This window comes from Leptidea sinapis, chromosome 6, assembly GCF_905404315.1.
Source record: "Leptidea sinapis chromosome 6, ilLepSina1.1, whole genome shotgun sequence".
Classification (NCBI taxonomy): Eukaryota; Metazoa; Arthropoda; class Insecta; order Lepidoptera; family Pieridae; genus Leptidea; species Leptidea sinapis.
Window position 1 is genome coordinate 4,482,468 of NC_066270.1, and position 23,246 is coordinate 4,505,713.

Here is a 23,246-nt window from a genome sequence, read left to right on the forward strand (position 1 = left end):
ACCTATTTATTAACACCTAATTATTATTTAACAAATATGTTTACGATTCCAGTTAAACTAAGTAAGCGTTATTTTTTAAATAATTTTTACACCGATAAGGTTGAGTAGAGGAAATACCCCATAGAATTGAAAAAAATAGATCGAAAACCATGAATTCAGGGAATGTTTGCCATCATTATAGCACAATATACATTATAATATCATATATCATAAGACTAACAAGATTATTAATACTGCATCAGTACTTATAGCTTCTCTTTTTATTAATCATTCGTTACTGCTTGTTTTGAAAATTTTCTTTCTGCACGCGCATTACGCATGGAAGCAGTACGGTTTATAAAATCTCATGTCGTACTGGCCCCTGGGTTTATACAGAATAACGATGAATACTTATTAAAAAACTATGTTTTATGCGTGTATTGCTTCCCAGGTAAATATAATATTAATATTGTAACTTTCCAAGACTGTTCGTGTCTTGATTTTATTTGAATTGAGCTAAATATGTCTATCCTTTCAAATAGAACTATACCTAAGAAAAAATACTGGCCTGTTATTATTTTAGCTTACGACATACTTTATCGGTAATATACTAAAGTATATGTATAAAGTATATAATATACTAAAGTATATAAATCAACCCTGATAACATCATTTCTAGTTTTCACTAACTTATCGATATGTTTATTCATTTTCGTACAACACTAGGTATTTTAACAGAAGTCAAATCTATGGTTACAGAGTTCCTATTCCATCAAGTTTTTATATGTTATTTTTCGCAATTTATGAAAAAGTTCCGAGTTGTCATAATCACTTTAAGAATATGATATTAGCGTAATTGAATTAAGTTCGAAATTGATGTAAATAAATTTGTAGTTATGTCTTTTCATGATTGTCATAAAAATTAAGTGTGTGTTTATAGTTATTTATGCAACTGTTGTGTAATAAGGGGTATTAAAACACGAATGTGAAAATAGTATCACATGAGTGTTTTAATACCTAATATCAACAGTTGCTTACAAGACTTTATCTACACCCATAATATGAATCCTCTTAAAGATTCTGAAACAGTTAGCTTACTGCTTACATTAAAACAGCCAGTCCCAGTAGTAACCTTTGGTATATCATCCAATACTGATTATATACAAATAAACTAAGTATTAATGAAAGAATTATTTATTTTAGTAGTAATTTATATTTTGTATAATGCAATAATTAAAATTCACCTGAATATTATGTTCTTTTGCAGCGTTTAAAATGAATCGCTCATTTTTTGTGAACAAAACATTAAAAAATTCTAAGAAAAATGGCGGGGATTCGAATAACCTACTTTATTTACGGCGCGCGACGTTCTGGTAGTGTGGAACTCGCATAAACGAACATGTTCTCATTTTGAAACTCCGAACTACCGATACCACGAATCGAGCAATAAGAATGTGGCTGTCTGTTAAAACTCTTTGAGCACGAAGGGATTGAAAAAAAGAATTAGGAGTGTTGTTATGAAATTTAGTACAAAATTACAACACTCGTTGGGATGATGTAATGGTTATTAGAACATTGGGTGATTTAATGTTCGCAATAAGCTAACTGTTTCAGAATCTTTTATAGATGATTTAATGCATGGGTGTAGATAAACATATTTAATAGATAAATGTGTGAGTTTGGCGACATCAGTTTGCATAGTAAATTGACATGATGCCACTTCTACTAGTTTTTTCTGTTCTGTGATTATCTACATATTCATTGCTAAGGTCCACCACCCGACGATTTTATTAACTAAACTTGATTAATCATTAATTCAACTTATTAATGTAAATTTGTATGGGAATAATAACCAACATACTTTATATAACGTTTATTGCAAGAATCATCTATACAATCTATGAAAATATAATGAAGGTATCACAAAGGGACGTTACATTGAAGGCACTCCGGTACGTTCTCGAGACTTATCGCTACATTATTCAACATTCACGATATAACTCTAATACAAATCAGTGCATAATATTTGATATAAACTTCATAATGTCAAAGGAATCAATAACAATACTTATATTAGCTACTGAACGTTCAGTATATAGATTACATTTGTATATAACATAGATTTCTACATAAAACTCACAGTCTTTCATTTCGTTGTGACTACCAGCGCTAGATACTTATTTACAATATATTCAATGATTTAATAATAGACAATTCGAATAGAGCTCTGCGCAGAGCAGTATTACCTAACCCAAAAGCATAGACAATGTCACATAGTCTACAAGCAATCGTTGTCTATGCTTCTCTAATATCTAAAAACCGTGCGGTCAAATAGAGTGGCAATTGTATTCTTACCGAATACTAACGGCTTCATAATTGTTCATATTATATTAGTTACATTAAACAAAAAATATTGTCAAAAATAGTGTTGATTCGCTAGAAAAATAACTGTATCGAGACATATAATCAAACCCGACCACAGACAAAACATGACACCTACAATAAATAATTATACAAAGAGTATAAACAGACTTACATGCCATGCCGGTCTGTGGCCCAATTTGAAATGAGATCATCATGGCTTAGTCATTGCCACTTTATTAAATTGTATAAAAAGCGTGTTCAATACAGTGAACAGAAATAAAATAGCTACCACAAACAATATATCTATATTAATATAATGCTTTCCATTTGCAATGATGGCATCAAACCAACCCATGGTAAGATTCTAGTTTGGACCAAACATTGTATAAATAGCTTAAATAACATTCAGCAATCAAGAAATTACCTATATTAAAATAGAGAGGCATTTTATTATAACATCGCTGGCAAGATTTACTTTATAATATTATGATTAGTATTTAGCCTCGAATTGCCACTTAAAAATATAGGGTGTTTTCGTTTTAGGTTACCATTATTGGGTAAACTTCTAAAAGTACCTGACTTTTCAAAGTTGTAACCGTTGTAGTAACATTTATTAAAACGAATTATTTTGTCGTGTTTTACTTTGACGTCTGAAGAATCTATCTATCGCTTTAGTTTAGTAACTAATAGAATAACTACTAATTTCAACAGAAATATTAAATTCGATACAATTGTAATTGTCAAAGGCACAAACATGTAAATATTATTGTGGTTTAACTATTTGTTAAAAAACTTGACTAATCTTCCAATAGTTCAAGAGTTTCCAGGACAATTGTTTTTATTTAGTAAGAATATCCTAATATAACGAATGTAGCATTTAATTTTAAATACCAAACGCTAAATATTATCAATGTTTAGACTGATTTCCCTGAAAACTGTTGAAAGATGAAAGATTAGGCCATACTGCAAATCTGTTGACAGAAGACAGGAAACATATTCAGCTCATGCTTAAGAATTCTCCAGTTGCTGGCGGTGATTATTATATCTTGGTACGAAGCAGTAATATCATCAGCTCTCCCACATAATTCACTAAGCACCCTGGATTTAATGTATAACTAAAATTAGAATTAGTTTCAATGGTTGGATTATTGCAATAATTTTCATCATTTCAAATTGAGGCTAAAAATAAGTTTTTATTACTGAAACGGTCAACATTTTATCAAATTAAATCAAAATCACTTTATGTATATGTTCATGTAGGTCACGGAAATGACAATTAAATTTACCGCCATTTCGTAAAGGGATGAGCTTGATGAGAAGAAGTAGCAACAAACTCATTGCCGCTCTTTTGAATTAACATTTACACCTTCATCGTTTTACAAATCATTTTAATTACAATATAATATGTAAAGTGATGCAACAAAAATACTCAAACGTCAATAGTCAATGCCTTATACGAGTAAGTCAAAGTAAAAGTAAATTAATATGAAATAAAAGTTATTGTGTACAGTAAGTAGACGCAATATCCACACACACCGCAAATAAGGGAATTTTGCGAGAATTTTATTAGCGATTATATAAATAATAATAACTTTAATTTTAATCTGAAGCAATTGATTGGCAATTTCATAATTAATTTTACGAGCACAGGTGACCACTTTTGAACAAGAACATCTTAGGCGCATTGGAGGCGGTTGCAAGCGCTGGTCCTTCGAACCGGACTGACACTAACTTACCTGGACAGTGGGGTGCAGACCGTCATTGACTCAGACCGAACAGCTTGAGCGCGTTGAATGCGGTGGCCAGCGCCACGTCCTCGGGCCGCTCCGACAGGAAGCCGGCCACCAGCTCCACCAGGGCTGGCAGCGCGCACGGTTCGTTACGCTGGAACGTGCAGTACCGGTTCACGAAGTTCATGGACCTGGCAATGATGACATTTACGATGGTTAATATATCTATAACTGGACACATGTCAGCTATATACACCAGAGATTGAAAGTCAGATAATCTTCATTAGGCAGATCAAATACTTACCTACTTTTTTGACCAGCTAATCTATCATTGGACGAAGAGGATGGATGGCATGCACTGAAGCATTTCTCCAGAAAATAATCACTGCACAATACTGAGTTCAAAAAACATTTATAAGTAAAATACAAATGTGTTACATGAACCGAGCAGTAGTAGGAGATAGCGAGTTATAGTATCTTAGTGGCGCCATCTAGTTAGTGAAATGTAAAGCAATCACACACAGTCACCTCTCAGTGAGCGAGTCCTTGACGTGCAGAGGCAACTTAGATGCGCGCATGTTTGGGAACATGAAGGGTGAGTCTGTCTCCACGAGCAGCCGATCCAACGGCAAGATCCTCTCCGAGAGCAGCCGCCGGATGCCGCCGTCTGACTTGTCCTTGCAGATGTACCCGGTGATACCTGCAGCGACCACACCAGCCTTACATTAATTATAAGAACTGCGCTGCGAAAAAAGCTACAGCCTACAGTAGGAACATGACCGTATAAACTCCACATGAGCTAGAAGGCGGCAGGGTCATCAATAAAAAAATTATTTTTATTATACATTAAGATGCTGGTGATCTATTTCACTTAAAACCAGCAAGTAAATACGCGAAACTGTTTAAAAGCAATTAATATTTTGTTTAACTTGTGATAATATTAATCAATAATGTAAAATCGTTTTATTTTAACTATCTCATTCTAAATATTACTTACGTTACTTATCAGTAAAACGGTGATAACGTCGCGCCATGATCTATTTTGGTGTTTTTTGCTTCGAGTAAATTTTATTCTAATCAAACCTTTTTGAAGGGGAATGTGAGAGTTAAACGATTATTTATAACACTCCACTGGGGATAATCTATAGTTTAAATAAGGAAATATGCGATTCCCAAGTATTTATGTATTTACTTTATTGGAGACAAAAACAGAAACTAAAGATTTAATACACATACGAGTACAAATTATAAATAAAATAATTACAATTATTCCCTTGGAACATCTCACTGAGAACATAGATGTTAAAGATAAAAGCGATATCTGCTTAGGTGCAAGCGTGCACGTACAACTAACAATAAAAGTTAACCGCAGCAAAGGTAAGTAAAACTTGGTAAAAGTAAGCAATATAATTGTAAAAATAGAATATAGAAAACAGAAATAATAAGATTTAAGTTTGGTTAGAACTGAATATTTTTATACGGTTTATATTAGCTTCACCTGTATGTTTGTATGTTTGTAACCGACTTTTTTGGGCGTCGGGTGCTTTTTAAGATATTATTAAAATAATAATTCTTCTACACCCCACGCTTTTTTTTACACTATTTTCAATTTAAATTTATTTTCTATTTTTTAGTTGAATTTTATATAAAGCGTGCTTTTTAGTTTTTTTTAACTATTATTTATTTTTCATTTTTTAGTCAAATTAGTGTAATGTCATCGGCCCTCGATAAATCTACAAAGTTTGAACGAAATCTAGCCGTTTAAAGTGGGTATAAATCGCGCCCAAAGAAGTCGGTTACAAACATACAGGTGAAGCGTATAAAAATATTCAGTTCTAACCAAACTTAAATCTTATTATTTCTGTTTTCTATTTATTTAAGATTAGTTTATTAGTTATTTATTCAACTGCTGTGTAATAAGGTATATAAAAACACGAATGTGAGTTTAATAGGTGATAATAGTAACAATTGAGTGTTTTAATACCTAATTATCAACAGGTGCATGCAAGACTTTATCTACACCCATAATATGAATCCGTAATAATGTTGTACTGAATTGTTGTTGTAATGTTGTACCGAATTTCATTACAACACTCGTTTGGATGATGTAATGGTTATTAGGACATTGGGTGTTTTAATGTTGGCAATAAGCTAACCTGTTTTGGAATCTTTAATAGAGGATTTAATGCATGGATCTAGATAAAAAAATATTCAGTTTTTTAATTCAGTTTCGTAATATTCGAACGGTAAGGTCCCATACCCAGATAGAATCCTTTCTCAATGTACTTGATGCCCTGCTCCACAGTGCCGGTGAAAGAGTGGATCACGACGGGAGGCAGCCGGTTCCCGAACTCATCCAGAATCTTGATGACGTCATCCTGAGCCTCCTTCTCGTGCACGAACAGGGGCTTCCTGAGCTCGCACGCGATTTCGACCTGCCAATATAACAGATTAAAGATTTTTTTTATGAAAATAAAGGTCGAGACGAGCAGGACGTTCAGCTGAGGGTAACTGATACGGCCTGCCCATTAAAACGCAATGCCGCTCAGAATTCGTAAAATAACAAAAAATTCTGAGCGTCAACTGCGCTTGTCACCTTGACACATAAGATGCCAAGTAAATGGAGGTGTTTTCTAGATAAAGTATCTAGATATAGGGCGATGTTATCCAAGAGTCTACGCATATTGTGTAAGTTGAGGCGATTCAGCGATTTTTGAGCTAGGCATGGAAACGGTTTTAAATTTAACGGTTAATTATCAATGAATTTTGAGCAATTTGTATATATTTTCGTTTGGAGTATTATGTTTTAACCCTTACGGTTAATTCCGCGTCGTTTCATCGTTAAAATCGTTTTTAGTCGGTTCAATCAATGAAACCTTTATTATAAACTTAAATAATGAAAAACCTTACTTTGGTAGCCGAGTATAAAGTTCTGTATGTACTTAAATGTTAACAGCTATTTGTATCTTGTTCGGTTTCAAAGCATAGTTTTTGAGCAACGAGCGCGAAAATCGAAGATGAGTGGTCGAGAATTCTTTTAAGACACGATACTTTACAAACGAGCATTTTCGTATTAACCCATTAATAAATTCGTACCATAAACTTAGAATGGTAGCGTAGGTACATGTGAACAATGTCTGCGAAGATGTATATATACAAATATCATAATATATATAAATTACGTGACACGTTGTTTGTGCGCGATGGACTCCTAAACTAATGACTAATGGGGATTACTTCATGGAGTGCAGTTTGGTCCAACTTGAGAGATAGGATAGTTTTTATTTCGATTTGTTTAGTATGGACATATTTTCTATGAGAGAATTTAGTGACGCACGGTTTGACAGTTCCGCTGTGAAACAATTTCACTATAAAACAGGGAGCATTTTTTTACGAAATAATTCTTGATGTTTAGAAATATTATTGGCAAATTCTTATAAAACAGTATTTTTTTTTATCATCTACAGAACGTCTGTCGGGTCTGCTAGTATATATATATATTATATACATCTTCGCCCACGATAAAATAAAATTTTCATAGACCCGCTTCATCACACCGTTGCCCCAGCCATGGCAACCATTGCCTATTGGCAACCGCGTTCATTGCCTCATTGGCATTTTTCAGCGCGCTCTTGGACAAAAAAAGTTCAATGGGATCCATTCAATAATGGATGGACTTTCCTTGTTTCTGAAATACAAAGGTACGGGGAAAGCATTAAAATTGTATAATTTATTCAATTATTCGTTAATATTCCATTTTTGTTTGTAAATTTCCTTTTTGTGTTTCGCCTTATTAGTGTAAGTGGCACTGCCGTGCTAATTGGACATCAAATAAATAAATCAAGATATAAATAAGGAAAGAGAATCCATTGTTATTATAACCGTGTAAATTCCCCAACATTGATGCCAGTATGGCAAATTGCCTTATTAAGGCGACACTAAATGCCAGCGACCTTGAGCGATATGAGTTCACGGCTGCCGGCCCACCATCTATGTAACAAAGCCAATATTTTCAAAATTCTTGCGTGGAAAACAGTTTATATGCTTACAATCCACGTTATTCACTACTAATCTGAACAAATGAACCTACACAAAAAGTACAAGCTATAAGAATAACTTTTCTAAGAGAAGTACCAAAAATAATGCGTCACGCCATGCCAAAAAACTTGTTTAACTTCAAAGAAATGTGGTAGTTCAAAAAGGCTCGGCAGTGTTAACTATAACCAACAGCAAGAATTAGCAACTTACAAATAAGACTTAAGGATATGTGTAACAGGATTAAGTAGTGTTCATAGCTCAAAATGCTATACTTTCACCACAAAACTTGTCTAAAAACACAATGTTTGTGGGTTTTCTGCTTACTCTTCGCCTTAAGCTCAATAGAATCCAACTTAGACAGATAACGGCGGCCCTAACCGGGCACGGTCCTTATAATAAACATCTTTTTAATATGGGCATAAGTGACAGCCTCCTGTGCAGGACCTGTATAGTGACAGAGGAAATTGCTGCACATGTAGGTACTTCTGCATTGTCCAGGTGTAACAACTTACCGGGCTCAACATCTCGGTACCCCAAACACACTCTCAGAAGTCTTTAGGGGGGAGAGGAGGTTGCTAAGGTCTCTGGAAGAATTGTGGTGGCAGGAATAACAAATATATTCCCACACACGCAAAATAGGCGCGCAGCCGTCGAGTTGCGGGAATTAGCCCGATTATACCGATATTATTCCATATTATATTATACTGTATAGCCGAGTGGTTAGCGATCCTACCTACTAAGCTAGAGGTCACGGGTTCGAATCGCGGTAGGTGCAAGCATTTATATGATGAATATGGATGTTTGTTTCCGAGTCATGGATGTTTAAATGTATTTAGGTAGATATGTTTATATGAATTTATGTATGTTTAAGTAAGTATATTGTATTAAATATAGAATTGATTTGTAACCCATAACACAGGCTATATATGCTTAACTTGGGGCAAGATAATTTGTGTAAAAAGTGTGTCAATATTATATTATTATTATATACCATACCACGGTATGGTACCGTGTAAATTTTGGTGAAGTTGAAAACCGAGAGCATCGTTTGGAATTACCTACTTAGTATTTAGAATAGTAAACCACTAGCAAACGCACACAATGACAAATCAAAATTGGTCACGAATTATCAGGCTGCCAGATCGTCTATACGCTAGTTCTGTTCTAAATCCATGGTTCGTACAATAAATTATTCTAATCCTCATTTTTGGCATTAACATTGAGGTTCGTTTTATACAGTTTATATGCATTTATATTTCTTCGTGTCGTTCTAGAGACCAGACTTGTCTCAATATAACTGCCAGTGTTAGTCAGATGTCAGATGTTTCGTTTCCCCTGATTTTCCATTTCTTTTTTGTTATTATTACGTGCCGTGTTCGATGCCACCAAGTATTCGGCAGTTGGTATGTACACTTCTATAATTGGTACACACAGCAAACATAAGCAAACGATGAACAACATGCAAGATGCGGACGTTAACTGTTTCATTTCCACAGAAGCTATGTAAATAAAATAGAGCGTGCGTATTTTTCCGACGCTAAAGCGTCTAAAGAATAGAAAATACTATACTAGATAATGTAAAACATATAACTATGCGGTGTTTTCTTCGTGACCATATAGGTCTGGAGCAGTCTGAGTGCGTCACGAGCATGGGAAGTTTATTATAGGTAACCCCGTACTATTTTTACGTGAGATATCAAAGAGGAAGCACCAGGATTACTTGATGGTACATAGTCGTAGCCGCACTGTAGCTCGACAAGCAGACATCCAAATAGCACTGGACTAACAGGCTCGTCCAATAAAAAAATTACTAATCGCATTTTTGATAAGGTATTAAGGAGATTTAAAAAACAAACTGATCACCACAACGCGCACCTGTGAGCTAATTGTTTTGAACTATCGAAAATATCATTTAAATAATACAAACACACCAGCTAACAAATACTTATTACAATCACATCATCAACCACTTGATGAGACTATCGCAATTTAGTACCTAGAATATTTACATTTGCCTACAATGTTACATTTTTAAATCTACATTAGGAATTCAAACTCAAAATGACGCACTCTATCTTTATTAATATAAACTCCTTGAACCCAAGAGTCAATGTACGGCTGTACTCATCCTGTGATTCGAGACATTGAAATCACCTTTTCAATTTATTTATATCTTTACACCGGGAGGCCACCGTTTAGGAAGTTAACACGCAACAAACGGTAACGATTAATATATGAAATGTATCGCACCTATAAAAAGATGTATAGCTGCGATTTAACTAATATTAAAGATGGCGAGTAACTCTTACTTTTGTTATACGTATATTGTGTTTGATGTCGGTTAAAATACTATCACCACAACGGTTTTTTTTTTATGTAATAGGAGGACAAACGAGCGTACGGGTCACCTGCTGTTAAGTGATCACCACCGCCCACATTCTCTTGCAACACCAGAGGAATCACAAGAGCGTTGCCAGCCTTTAAGGAAGGTGTACGCGCTTTTTTTGAAGGTACCCATGTCGTATCGTCCCGGAAACACCGCACAAGGAAGCTCATTCCACAGCTTCGTAGTACGAGGAAGAAAGCTTCTTGAAAACCGCACTGTGGAGGACCGCCAACATCCAGATGGTGGGGATGCTATCCTAACTTGTGGCGTGTCGTGCGAAGGTGGAAACGGTGAAAACGAAGAAGCGGGAGAAACTCTTGCAATATTTTTTTCAAAAAACAACAGCGGCGCAAGCAAATCAAGTAGAACCGTTTACTCTGACCAAGGAGCCCCGGGTTCAATTCTCGTCCACCATGTGAATCTGCCGGATTCAATTTTCGGTTTAAAGAACTTTAATTTCTCATTAAGACTGTCGTCACTTACATGAGAACATAAATCAGTGAGTGAGAGGCGAATTTGCTCATTGCTGCTTTCCGGTTTTTAAGGCGGTGGTCCAAGTTACAAGATATATTTTATTGTTACAATGACAAGATGTTTTTTATTCATTGCTTTGTAAATGATATAGCAGCCTTTTTTTGAAGATGTTGAGCGAAGTCGCTTCTCTAACAGTTTTCGGTAGCTTATTGTATAGCTGTGCTCCTTCAAATATTATATTATTTTTACCATAGTTGGTTCTAATTTTCAGTTTTTAAATTCATACTTAAGTTCTATTTGCCGCCTTAAAAGGTTGGCTAGTTGACTTGTTCATCCTACTCATCCATAAAAATTCGTATTTCAACAATAAAATATATTATACAATGAAACTGAAAACAAATATTATGACCGATGCGGGACTCGAACCCGAGCGCTCTTTAAAACTGGGTCAACCGTTCGAGTGACGTATTGTTGATAAATCTTGTATGCTTTGATCATTCTCAAGTTGTGACTAGTTGGAAAGAGCGCTCGCACGGAACGCGAGATCGCGGGTTTGGGTCGCGCATCGTTCATAAAATTTTGTTTTCAGTTTTATTTTTGTAATTTATCCCAGAAGTGTGGGTTATCACTTTAAGACATAACAAATTTGGTAGCGTTACCAACATATTTATAATTTTAATGCATTTATAATTCTATACTTGGTTGATTTTATTTAATAATCAATCTTATTGTTAAGGCGCGGTCATACCTCAATATCAACAAAAATTAGTTTCTTAGAGAGTCGATTACAACATAACACTATGAAAATATTCCGACGCAAAAAATACAGTGCACAAAGACGGATTTAATGATAATTTTAACCGAATATAATACTTATATATAATTTGAAATATCCAATAAAAAATTTGGAAGTTGATTCCCAAAAATAAACTAACGAATTTTAAGCGATAACAATATTATTTTTTCGAAGAATTGAATAGAATTAGTACTTTTCTAAAACTTAAACCGAACAATTTTTCAATTTATTATGTAAATTTTGAATAAACAAAAGAAAACCAGTAAAATAAATGCCCATTTGCTTAGCTTAGCCACATGATCAACATAAATAATGTAGGGTTGGTTGTGGCGTTTTCAATCCTAGTCAGTCCGCGCCTTAAATTGTAATAATCTATTAAAATGTAAAATAGAGACAGTCAACTGACAACACCGATGTGACGTTGTCAGTTGACCACGAATATAGGCATTCAAGTTGTAGCACCGGTACGGGATGGTCGATTAAAATGTTTTAAATTCTATTATTATAGTAATTTGTTACTAAATATAATCTTTAAAACACGAACTTTAATAATTTTAAGGTTTGGCCTAAAAACAGTGAACAGTGCTAATAAATTGTTTATCCGTGATAACTATTATCTAGCCCCCGGCAATCTAATGAAAATGAAAAAGTCACATAATATTTATTTCTGTAAAAAAAACGGTACAAACATAATAGTGGATGTGACCTTCTATTAAGTGAGAAACACCTGTGCCAGAAGGCCACGCTCTTCCATATCAATTAAAATTAACAGTACCAAAAACTAGGGATCACAAATTAAGTCTAAAAATATAATTTAACAAAAGAAAAATATTATACAAACAGGATGTCTGAGTGTGTGTGTGTGTGTATGTGTGTGTATGAGCATGTGCGCGTGTGTGGTCATTTTAACTTTTCGTAAAACACTACTTATTGTACTATCAACAAGGTATCCCTAAAATTTACTCCGTGTAGTTAAATTAGTAATCCTAAATCTATACTAATATCGCTGCAGTGTTTGTTTGTTTGTTTGAACGCGCTAATCTCGGGTACCACTGGTCCGATTTGAATGATTCTTTCAGTGTTGGGTAGTCCATTTATCGAGGAAGGCTTGTTGGAAGGATGTTTTTTTTTTCAAAATTAGGGATCCGTAATAAAATTGCTATTTTGTAACACAAGGTGTAAAATCGAAAATCTATTTTTGCGTGCGCTGCAAAAATTATTGACAATAGAAAAAAATGATGTACAGGCTATAATATAGGCAATATTTTATTACTTATAACACTATCGCGTGAATTATACTTTATATGGCAAAACAACGTTTGCCGGGTCAGCAAAGTAGTATTATATATTATGAGAGTAATAATACTATTCTACTGCAGTTCTTTTTGTTTTTAATTGAATTTTATATTTGTTTATTGAGACCTACAGCATCTGAACAGTGGGCGGAGATGTATTAAAAATATTTTTACATTTACTAGGTATTGTAACAAGGAGTTCTTATCCGCATAATTATAAGAACTCATTGTTCTATGGTTGGCCGTCAAGCTAAAGAATTCAAATTCAAATATTTTTATTCAAAATAGGATTTAAAATCACTTATTGAACGTCAAAATCTACCACCCATTCAAAAGGGACTGCCTCAGACCTGAGAAGAATGGGCGCAAGAAACTCAGCGGGCTTTTTTTTTTAATATAAAATAGGGATTACAATGTAATATCGTACAATAAACATTTATAATTTAAGAGCCTGAGGGTGTTCGCTTTATTCTCAGTCCGTGGTGTCATTAAGAAAATCGTTTATGCTATAATAACCTTTCCCACACAAAGGTTTTTAACAATTCTTTTAAATTTCGTAACACATTTGTTTTGTACATTTTCTGGGATCATATTGTAGAAGCATATACATCGCCCAACAAAAGACTTACTAACTCGACCCAACCGAGTAGTAGGCATAACAAGTTTATGTTTGTTATTTGATAATTTATTTATTAAGCACTTCAACAGAATACATATTAATACATTTACATATAAACATAATTTACAATTGTAATATGCACACCTATAAAAGAAATGCACAGCATTGACTAATAATAATTTAAAGTAGGTGTTTTAATGTTATGTTTGTTATATTAGATTTGAATATTTACGCGAAGGAGAACATAATCGAATATTAATAGAATAACGAGACAAATTAGAGAACTAAGTAAAATAAGAACGGTCGGCCTTTGGCCTAATATTTAATATTTATAATTAACTAGCTGACCCAGCAAACATTATATTGCCGATATTAAAATCGCGATACAAAAGTAACTGTTGATCTTAGATGGGTGAAAATTTGAAGTTGTATGTACTTTTTAATGCTGACTCATAATCAAACATATTTAAGAAAAAATGTCAAAAAAAAATGGACCACCCTTACCATTTAGGGGGATGAAAAATAGATGTTGTCCGATTCTCAGACCTACCCAATATGCACTCAAAATTTCATGAGAATCGGTGAATCCGTTTCGGAGAAGTTCAAAGTTTAATGCAAGTTTATATGCAAGTAAACATGATTTACTTTATAATTAAAAAAAAAAGTAATGTTTTAGTGTTTCGGTCGAGGCGAGGTCCTGACTGCGTCCCTCCAATATATCTTAATGGAAAAGAGTTAGTTAATGTAAATCAATTTAAATATTTAGGCCATTTTGTTACCAGCACTCTGAGCGATGATGATGATATATAGAGAGAGAGAGAGAGAGAGAGAAGAAATTTGTCAGTTAGGGCGATCATGATAGTTAGAAGATTTCAGAAGTGCAGTAGGAATGTCAAAAAGCTACTGTTCACCACCTACTGTCAGTCCTTTTATACAAGTAACATGTGGGTGAAGCATACACGTAAAACTATGAACATTTTTAGAGTTCAATATAATAATGCTTCTAGGATGTTCTTGGGATTAACACGTTTTCGTAGTGGATCTCATATGTTTGCCTTATACAGAGTAGATGATTTTTATGGTATTCTGAGGAAAAAGATTTTTTCAATTAGGGATAGAATTAATAAAAATGAAAATAGTATATTAAGAGTCTTAAATAATGTACATAATTATATTAATAGAAAATGGAATATTATTCTTAAATCTAAAAATAAATCCTTGTAATATCACTAATCCTAGAATAAGTTAATACTAACAATATATGGGCAATGCTGCCTGAAATAAATAAACTTATTATTATTATTAACACCATGACACACGAGAATTTTATATATTTAATAGAAAGAGAGAAGATAGAGATATGTTTAATAGAAAGTCAAAGAATATTAGAATAACAGAATATATAATTTTGTTTTGATATTCAAACGATACCGCGTGTGAGGGAGGACTCACGCGCTATCTTAATCTTAATACATATAAATCTCGTGTCACAATGTTAGTCCTCAATGGACTCCTAAACTAATGAACGGATTTGAATGGTGATTACTTCTTGGAGTGCAGTTTGGTCCAACTTGAGAGATAGGATAGTTTTATTTCGAATTGGGACCCATAATTATTTTTATTTCCCATATTTGTTTTGTATGGACATATTTTCTATACATATTTTATTGACAAACAGTTTGACAGTTCTGCTGTGAAACAATTTCATTATAACAACAGGGAGCATTTTTAACGTAATAATTCTTGATGTTTTGAAATATTATTGGCAAATTCCTATAAAACAGTATTTTTTTTATTATCTACAGAACAATGTCTGTCGGGTCAGCTAGTAGTATTATAAAACTGATTTGCTTCCAATTACTGGCTGCAACTTCATCCGCGTGTAATTTGGTCATTTCTCTCTAAACATCGCAACACAACATGTTTTGTATATCTAGAAGATATATAAGATAGATAAGATCTTTAAATGAGCAATTCTTGTATATATATATAATCTGTATCTCGGAAACGGCTCCAACGATTTTAATGAAATTTAGTATACAGGTAGTTTCGGGGGCGAGAAATCGATCTAGCTAGGTTTCAATTTAAAAAAAAAAACGTTTTATCCGTGTTTGAATTAGAAACACCTACACTAACATTAGAATACAAAGGTAAGTTTCGCCACTTTATACAAGACTATAATAGCTCAGATGGGACATTGGGTGATCCGGAAAGCAGAAGACCCCGGTTCGAATCCAGATGTCCTTTTTGTTCAAGTTATGCATATTCTTAAAGATCCGAGCAAGGCTCGGTCGGCCAGATATTGTATATTAATTCTGGAATCATTTTGAAAGCATCGCCCAACTAAAAACTTACAAATTCAACTTAACCGAGTAGTTGGTAGTATAACAAGTTTATATTTATTCCTGATGTTAATTGATTACACATTATCAAAAATAATAATTATATACGAGAGAATATTTTGATTTTTCTTAAATTTTTTCTCTTAATGTTTCTCTAGGAAGTACGTTATTAACTGCAGTAGAATTGCCCAATAATAGCATACCTACCATAGGACAGAAAACTATGAAAATAACTAAACCTGATGACTGGGTTTGTTACAAAGAGAATTTCGAAATCTCATAATCAACATCATCAGCCGGAAGACGTCCACTTCTGGACAAAGACTAGTCGGCCTGCCATCCAACTTATTCCGGCGATCTTGACCAGATCGTCGCTCCATCTTCAGGGTGGGTATACCCGCGTCTTCCGGTACGTGGTCGCCATTCGAGGACTTAACTGCCCCACCGGCCCTCTGTCCGTCAAACTATGTGCTCTGCCCACTGCCATTTCAGTTTCGTAATCATTTGGACTATTTCGGTGATTTAAGTTCTCCTATGGATCTCCTCATTTCTGATTCGACTTGACATGTCATGAATAACTTTTTTTAATGAAAATAAGGGACGAGACGAGCAGGCCGTTCAGCTGATGGTAATTGATACGCCGTACCCATTACAATGCAGTGCCGCTCAGGATTCTTAAAAATCCTAAAATTCTGAGCGGCGCTACAATTGTGCTCGTCACCATGAGACATAAGATGTTAAGTCTCATTTACCCAGTAATTTTACTAGCCACGGCGCCCGTCAGACCGTAACACAGTAATGTTTACACAGTACTACTTCACGGCAGAAATGGGCGCCGTTGTGCTACCCATAATCTAGCCGGCTTCCTGTACAAAGGAGCCTCCCACTGGTAGACTACTGGTAACTGAATGAATGTTGGTCACCTGTCGTTTGAACACTTCGCGCTGCACGTGGGGCTCGGAGAAGTCCTTGCTGTAGTTGAGGCCGCACTCCCCGACGGCGACACACTCGGGCGCCGCTGCCGTCGCCTGCAGGTCAGACCACAGCTCCTCTTCCACCATAGACTTCGCATCATGAGGGTGTACTCCTAACAGGTTATAAAGATGTGTAAAACAATTTGTACTCAAACATGAAAATAACTAAACTATAACAAGATAATTGTACATCCAGATATCGCACGAGTTGAAGGCAGCGTTCAGGAATGCGATAGTGCTGTAACCTTATTATAGTTGATGACTATAATCACGAGTGTGTCGATAAATTTAAACAACGACTAAAGTTTACTATTTGACACTAGGTTGAGCCGATGAAAAAATATTTTATTAATTTATTTACCATTTTAACCTAATTAATTAAATCTAAAATATTTGTGCCTCTTTCTTCAACACATATGTCTGAAACAGTTTTCACCATTTTCTCGATGAATAAAAACTCGTTTTTAGAAGTTATACTTCTTTAGGCGCGTTATTAAAAAATGATGAGAGTGAAATTTGCTCCCGCCCTTTGCCTCAGGCCCCGACTGCATTCAGTTCGCGTGATAAACTGTACCTTCTAGATATGCACAACTTAGAAACTAAGTATAGCAGTGTGAGAATACACTAAACTATCTCGTAAGTAGCTGAAACTTTGTCGGTCTTTTAACAAACATTTGTTTAGTGCAGATGATTCCGACAGTCCCCTGCGCAGAGCTAGAATTGAAGTAGAAGAGACCTGCACACATTGCTGCTACAGCGATGTGACCACATACCGGGCTAAACAAGGGGCTCACCAAGGACTCCCGAAACGCATTAGTCAGTAGATTGACAAATTACATGGAGGAGTTATAGTCATCACCTACTCCATCACATATTGAGGAACAGTAGACTTCTATACAAATTTAATATGTGCATCAATTTATGGACTATGCGGGACTCTAACCCGCGCCTCTCGGGTACCGTCCGAACGGATTACTCTTACCAGCTGAGCAAGCATTCGAGTAACGCATCGATCGTAAATCTTCGTAAGTCTTGTTCAACTCTTAGGTTGTGACCATCTATATAATCAGTCTATCTCCGTTTGTGGCCTACTTGAGATAAAAAATCGTAACTATCGTTGACTTTTGTGTCCCAATAAACTTATCGGCGGTAACTCATCTTATCCGTACACGCTGTCTGTCAATGGGACGACGTGTAGCTTACCAGGGATAGAAGTTTATATGCAAAATTGCAACAGTGAACTGGCGATAAGAATGACTTATCGGGTATATTGGGACAGCTTCAGATTATTGACAGCTAATTACTGACAGTAGAAGGTATTAATTTGTCTCTATCTCTTCAGATTATTGACAGCTAATTACTGACAGTAGAAGGTATTAATTTGTCTCTATCTATAGATAGTATACCTACTGGGAACGGCCGTAAGAGTGTAATGCATTACAAAGTAAATGTTGATTTGGTTATAGATCATGGGCGAAACTAGGTCGCCTGCAGTAATTTATACAGTAAAATTAGATAGGGTTAGTATAGAAATAGGTCAACCTAGGCGTACATTTACGATTAGAATGACTACGTACTGTAAAACAGGTCGAGTTTGTCAAGAATATAAGAGCTTATAATATACTCCCATAATACCTTTATTTATGTTTTTTATGGAAAAGGAGGACACACGAGGTCACCTGGTGTTAAGTGATCACCGCCGCCCACATTCTACTGCAACACCAGAGGAATCACAGGAGTATTGCCGGCCTTTAAGGAAGGTGTACGCGCTTATGTACAGAGTAGGTATGTGGATTGGTGCATCTTCTATACTCAATAATAACTCTTGTGCTTATTTTAAATAATTTACTTTTTGTAACAATCAAATGTAAGTCATATTTGAGTATTCTCATTGTATTTGTAACAATGGCCCAATATTGAATGCTCTAAAATTTGTAATCATGTCAGATATACCGTAAGTTTAGAGGGCCTACCATAAACTTTTAATAAGCGATGCGATTGCGATGCAGTTCTGAATCGCTGAAATTCGTACCATGAAGTACCTTTTACTAAATGGCGTTTGGATCGCTTATGAATGATGAACGAAATAAATTTGACTGTGGTCCGCGGTGTGAGAAAGATATGACACTCAACAGTCGTTGCATAAGTTTGTTTCTCTTACTCGAACCATATGCGTTGCGTTTCGAAACCTAAAATGATATGATTTTAGCGGTTTTTATGCGTAGATAATACTAAAATAGATTTTAAAATTGCGCTTTATAGCGTCAAACTATAAACCATTAAGCCCTTTTTTGTACTTATTAAATACAAATTCAATGTTTGCTTAGGTGTTTTCGTAAAAATAACGGGTTATGAACGCACCTCCATTGATGTTTGATTTGACAGGAGCACAGAGTACATTTTGTTTGATTCGTTCTTGCGAATAGCCCGGGCCCTTACTACCTCGTCTTTAGTATTTTCATTTTCGGTATTTATTTTGTTTTACAAAAAAGTCCAATAAAGTATTCTCATCTCATCTTTCATCAATAAAATTTTCCTTTTCTGTATGTTTTCACTATTTAAAGTTAATTTAAGTTAAGTTATTAACAACACGATTCACTTTCCTCTAAGGAAGTAGCAACTTTTCGAATCGCTCACTTTGACACAAGCTATCCAGTTTAGGTTGAAATATTACCGCATGGTACAAATGAATGAACTAAACAGTTTGACGATTCAATTGACATCATTGCGATTTAATCAGTTGAATTGACGTCAACCTAAATTAAATAGCTCTAATCACGTCGTGGTACGAAATAGCAAAGCAGTTCATTTTAGGTTGTCAATTGAATCGCAATAAGAGTTCATGGTAGGCCCTCAGGACAGTAAATCTGACAAAAACAGAATGATGCACATTCCTATACAAAGACATGTTAAAAATTGTTTTTTACAACTAAATTCATGTCATTTATTAAATTACTTTAGACATTCAAATTTCAAGGATTTTTATTGAAAATAGGATTCAAATCACTTATTCAAAAGAGACTGCCTCAGACCTGAGAAGAATGAGCCCAAGAAACTCAGTGCACTTTTTTTAATATAAAATATGGATTACAATGTGATATCGTACAATAAACATTTATAATTAAAGAGCCTGAGGGTGTTCGCTTTATTCCCAGCCTGTTAGTCAGTAAGAAAATCATTTATGCTATAGTAACCTTTGTCACACAAACGTTTTTTAACAATTATTTTAAATTTCGTAACATATTTGTTTTGTAAATTTTCTGGGATCATATTGTAGAAGCATATACATCGCCCAACAAAAGACTTACTAACTCGACCCAACCGAGTAGTAGGCTAAACAAGTTTATATTTCTGCCAAACTTTGAAACAATAACTTAAACAAAAAGATAAAACAATAGATATTGTGCATAATCAGACACTTTTACCCAATTCCATTGATAATCTGAACATTTTGACACTATCTTAATACCATGTCTGCCAAATGCTTTACAACAACCTATCATATCTAATTTGGTATGTCGATTGATAGGATGCTCAAATATTCTAACAAAAATAAGAAAATTTAAAATTAAACAATCCTTATTGCATATCACAATTAGAAAGAGATAATCATAGATCAATAGATTCATGTTATAAATGTATTGCAAACATGAATGGAAGCATTGGAAATGAATGACCTAGCGAAACATTCAAAGCCAATGTATGATTAAAAGAAAAACCAGAGTTTATTTGTTCAGAGAGGAACTAGATGAGGATAACCAAACCATATATTCAAGGCCTATTTACTGCAACTGCTATTTACGGCAGTAGGTCAAGAGGACGCTCCCCTATGCGCTGGACAGACCATACCAAAGCCCTAACCAATACTCCCCTCAACACATGTGCCAGAGAAGCAACAGCCAGGGATAACTGGCGTAGAATCGTTCATCGTTCGACGTGACCACACCACACTGCTCTGTTAAGAGTAATCCGACGAAGAAGAAGAAGAAGAAGAATTTACTGCAACAGGACATATTGTGCACCTTCCTATTTGGAGAGATATTGACCCTCGGTTTAACACCATTTGGGCCTGTAGTTTTCAGTCAATACACAACTTTTTAATTACTGTGCAGGTGTATGTGGCGTTCTCATGTTTTCTTTATTTTTATGAGAAAAAGTGAAAGTGACTGATGGTAAGTGATAGGTCCTGCCCATTATTATGGAGTGGCTTTTTTTGAAAGTGCACATGTCATATTGTACCGGAAACACCACACAAGGAAGCCTTGCACTAAAATAAAGAGGAAAGATTTCTTGTTATTGTTTTATAATGAATAAAATCTGAAGCTAATTTTTAACATACATTTACCAGTATAATGGTGTATGGTTCCTGAATAACATGCTTTATTTTATTTAAAAAAAAAATTCATTTATGAAAATTTAATATACATTCACAAAAATCGTCACCTTTTTGCTCTTAATAGTGATTTTCATTATTATAACACTAGAAATAAGGGATTATTTGTAACTAATTCTAGTAGGCTTCATAAGATACATAATAGCTTTAAGGGTAAATGTATACACTTCTATAATAAAGTCCCAGCCACTGTTCAGGCATTATCTATAAATAAATTTAAATGTTTTATAAAAAAAATTGCTCTATCCTAAATCCTATTACTCCACTGCTGAATATCTAAATGATCGAACAGCCTGGGACTAGATTGTGATTATTGTATAGCAATAGAAATGACTGTACAATATTGTATATTTTTATAGAAAAAAAGAATGCTCAGAGAGTTACTTGCGCAGTTTCTTCTCTCTCAGAGCGCCATTTGTTTCCAAAGAGGTAGTAGTATCTAGTAGTTATTAGAAATGACATCAAAAAGAATTCAAAAGGAATCAATTTTGAGAAATAAGAGAATTTAATAATATATTAATATATTATAATTGGGGCACATATTGTGTTTAATATCTCATATATAAAATTCTCGTGTCACGGCTTGACTGATTCTCATGAAATTTTGAGTGCATATTGGGTAGGTCTGAGAATCAGACAACATCTATTTTTCATCCCCCTAAATGTACACGAATTTTTTTTTTTAATTCTCTTGACATTTTTTTTTTAAATTTGTTTGATTATGAGTCAGCATTAAAAATACACACAACTTCAAATTTTCACCCATCTACTATCAACAGTTACTTTTGTATCGCGATTTTAATATCGGCAATACAACATTTGCTGGGTCAGCTAGTAATATATAATATTAGTAAAACTTAAATTGTGCTTATACTAAGATCTTACCTGCTGTAGAATATATTGTACTAGGATACAGACGGGTGAGTCTTAATGCCTCTTTGCTGCTTCGAACTGATGTGCCTGTGACCATTATCTTTTGGACTCCTGTACAATAGACAATTATCGTTAGAAGTGCTGTTCAACATCATAAATACAAAGTTTCATATGTAAGCAAAGATATGGTAATATATTACTAGAGATTACACCTTATATTAGAGATTATACATTCTTGTATAATAGAACAATAAATCGAATTGAAATTGTATTACATCACGGTAAGTTGAAATTGTTATACCATTATTATAACTGTTACGTGTGTAAAGACACGCAATGTACTCACACGATCTTCAAAACATACCTGCATCCTTCGCCCTTTGTATTACAGAATCGAGATCACGGCCGTACTTCTTGTTAGTCAAGTTTGCACCAATGTCAATTACAATAAGATTTTCGTAACATCCTTTCAGTTCCTCTGAAATCTGGCTTTCTTCAGACGTCATCCTTAATTTAGTATGAAGCTTATTGGTTTGGTGTTTACCTAGAGTAAAAGTAGCTATTATTATTAGGATGTATGTATTGTATATTGCACAAAAGAGATAGACTTTACTTACAATTTGTCTCAAACACTCTGGCTTAATAAGCTCCTATTAAATTTTATTTATAAATGGAAACGTACACCCTCTTACTGAAACGCGACCATGTTTATTACCAGATTATTTTTATTTCGTACTTTTACATATGTGATGTGTCAACTGTCAAGTGTCAACTTTCAATTATCAGTGCCAAAATATGCCAACAGCGAAAATCAACGGGGCATGTCATGTTACATTGTCAATAGCAAAGAGGATGTAAATACTATCTAAAAGAGCCGCGACGTCGTAAAAATTGAAATTCTGTTTAGTTTGAAATGTGCAGAGATTTGATATAAGTTGGACATAGTAGTAATTACAGTATGACAATTGGTGGCAAAGTATAAT

The 23,246-nt window shown here is 34.4% G+C and overlaps 1 protein-coding gene across 1 annotated transcript; it reads right to left on the minus strand.

The window, feature by feature from the left end:
- Positions 1-1,837: 1,837 nt before the first annotated feature.
- LOC126964936 (3'-5' ssDNA/RNA exonuclease TatD) lies at positions 1,838-23,026 on the minus strand. Its single transcript, XM_050808268.1, has 8 exons — positions 22,881-23,026; positions 22,628-22,807; positions 22,276-22,374; positions 16,947-17,110; positions 6,334-6,508; positions 4,602-4,773; positions 4,080-4,264; positions 1,838-3,441 (listed from the first exon to the last, which is right to left on the minus strand). The coding sequence occupies exons 2-7, from the start codon at positions 22,767-22,769 to the stop codon at positions 4,102-4,104; spliced, it is 915 nt and encodes a 304-aa protein (XP_050664225.1). The 5' UTR covers positions 22,770-22,807; positions 22,881-23,026; the 3' UTR covers positions 1,838-3,441; positions 4,080-4,101.
- Between the last annotated feature and the right edge of the window lie 220 nt (positions 23,027-23,246).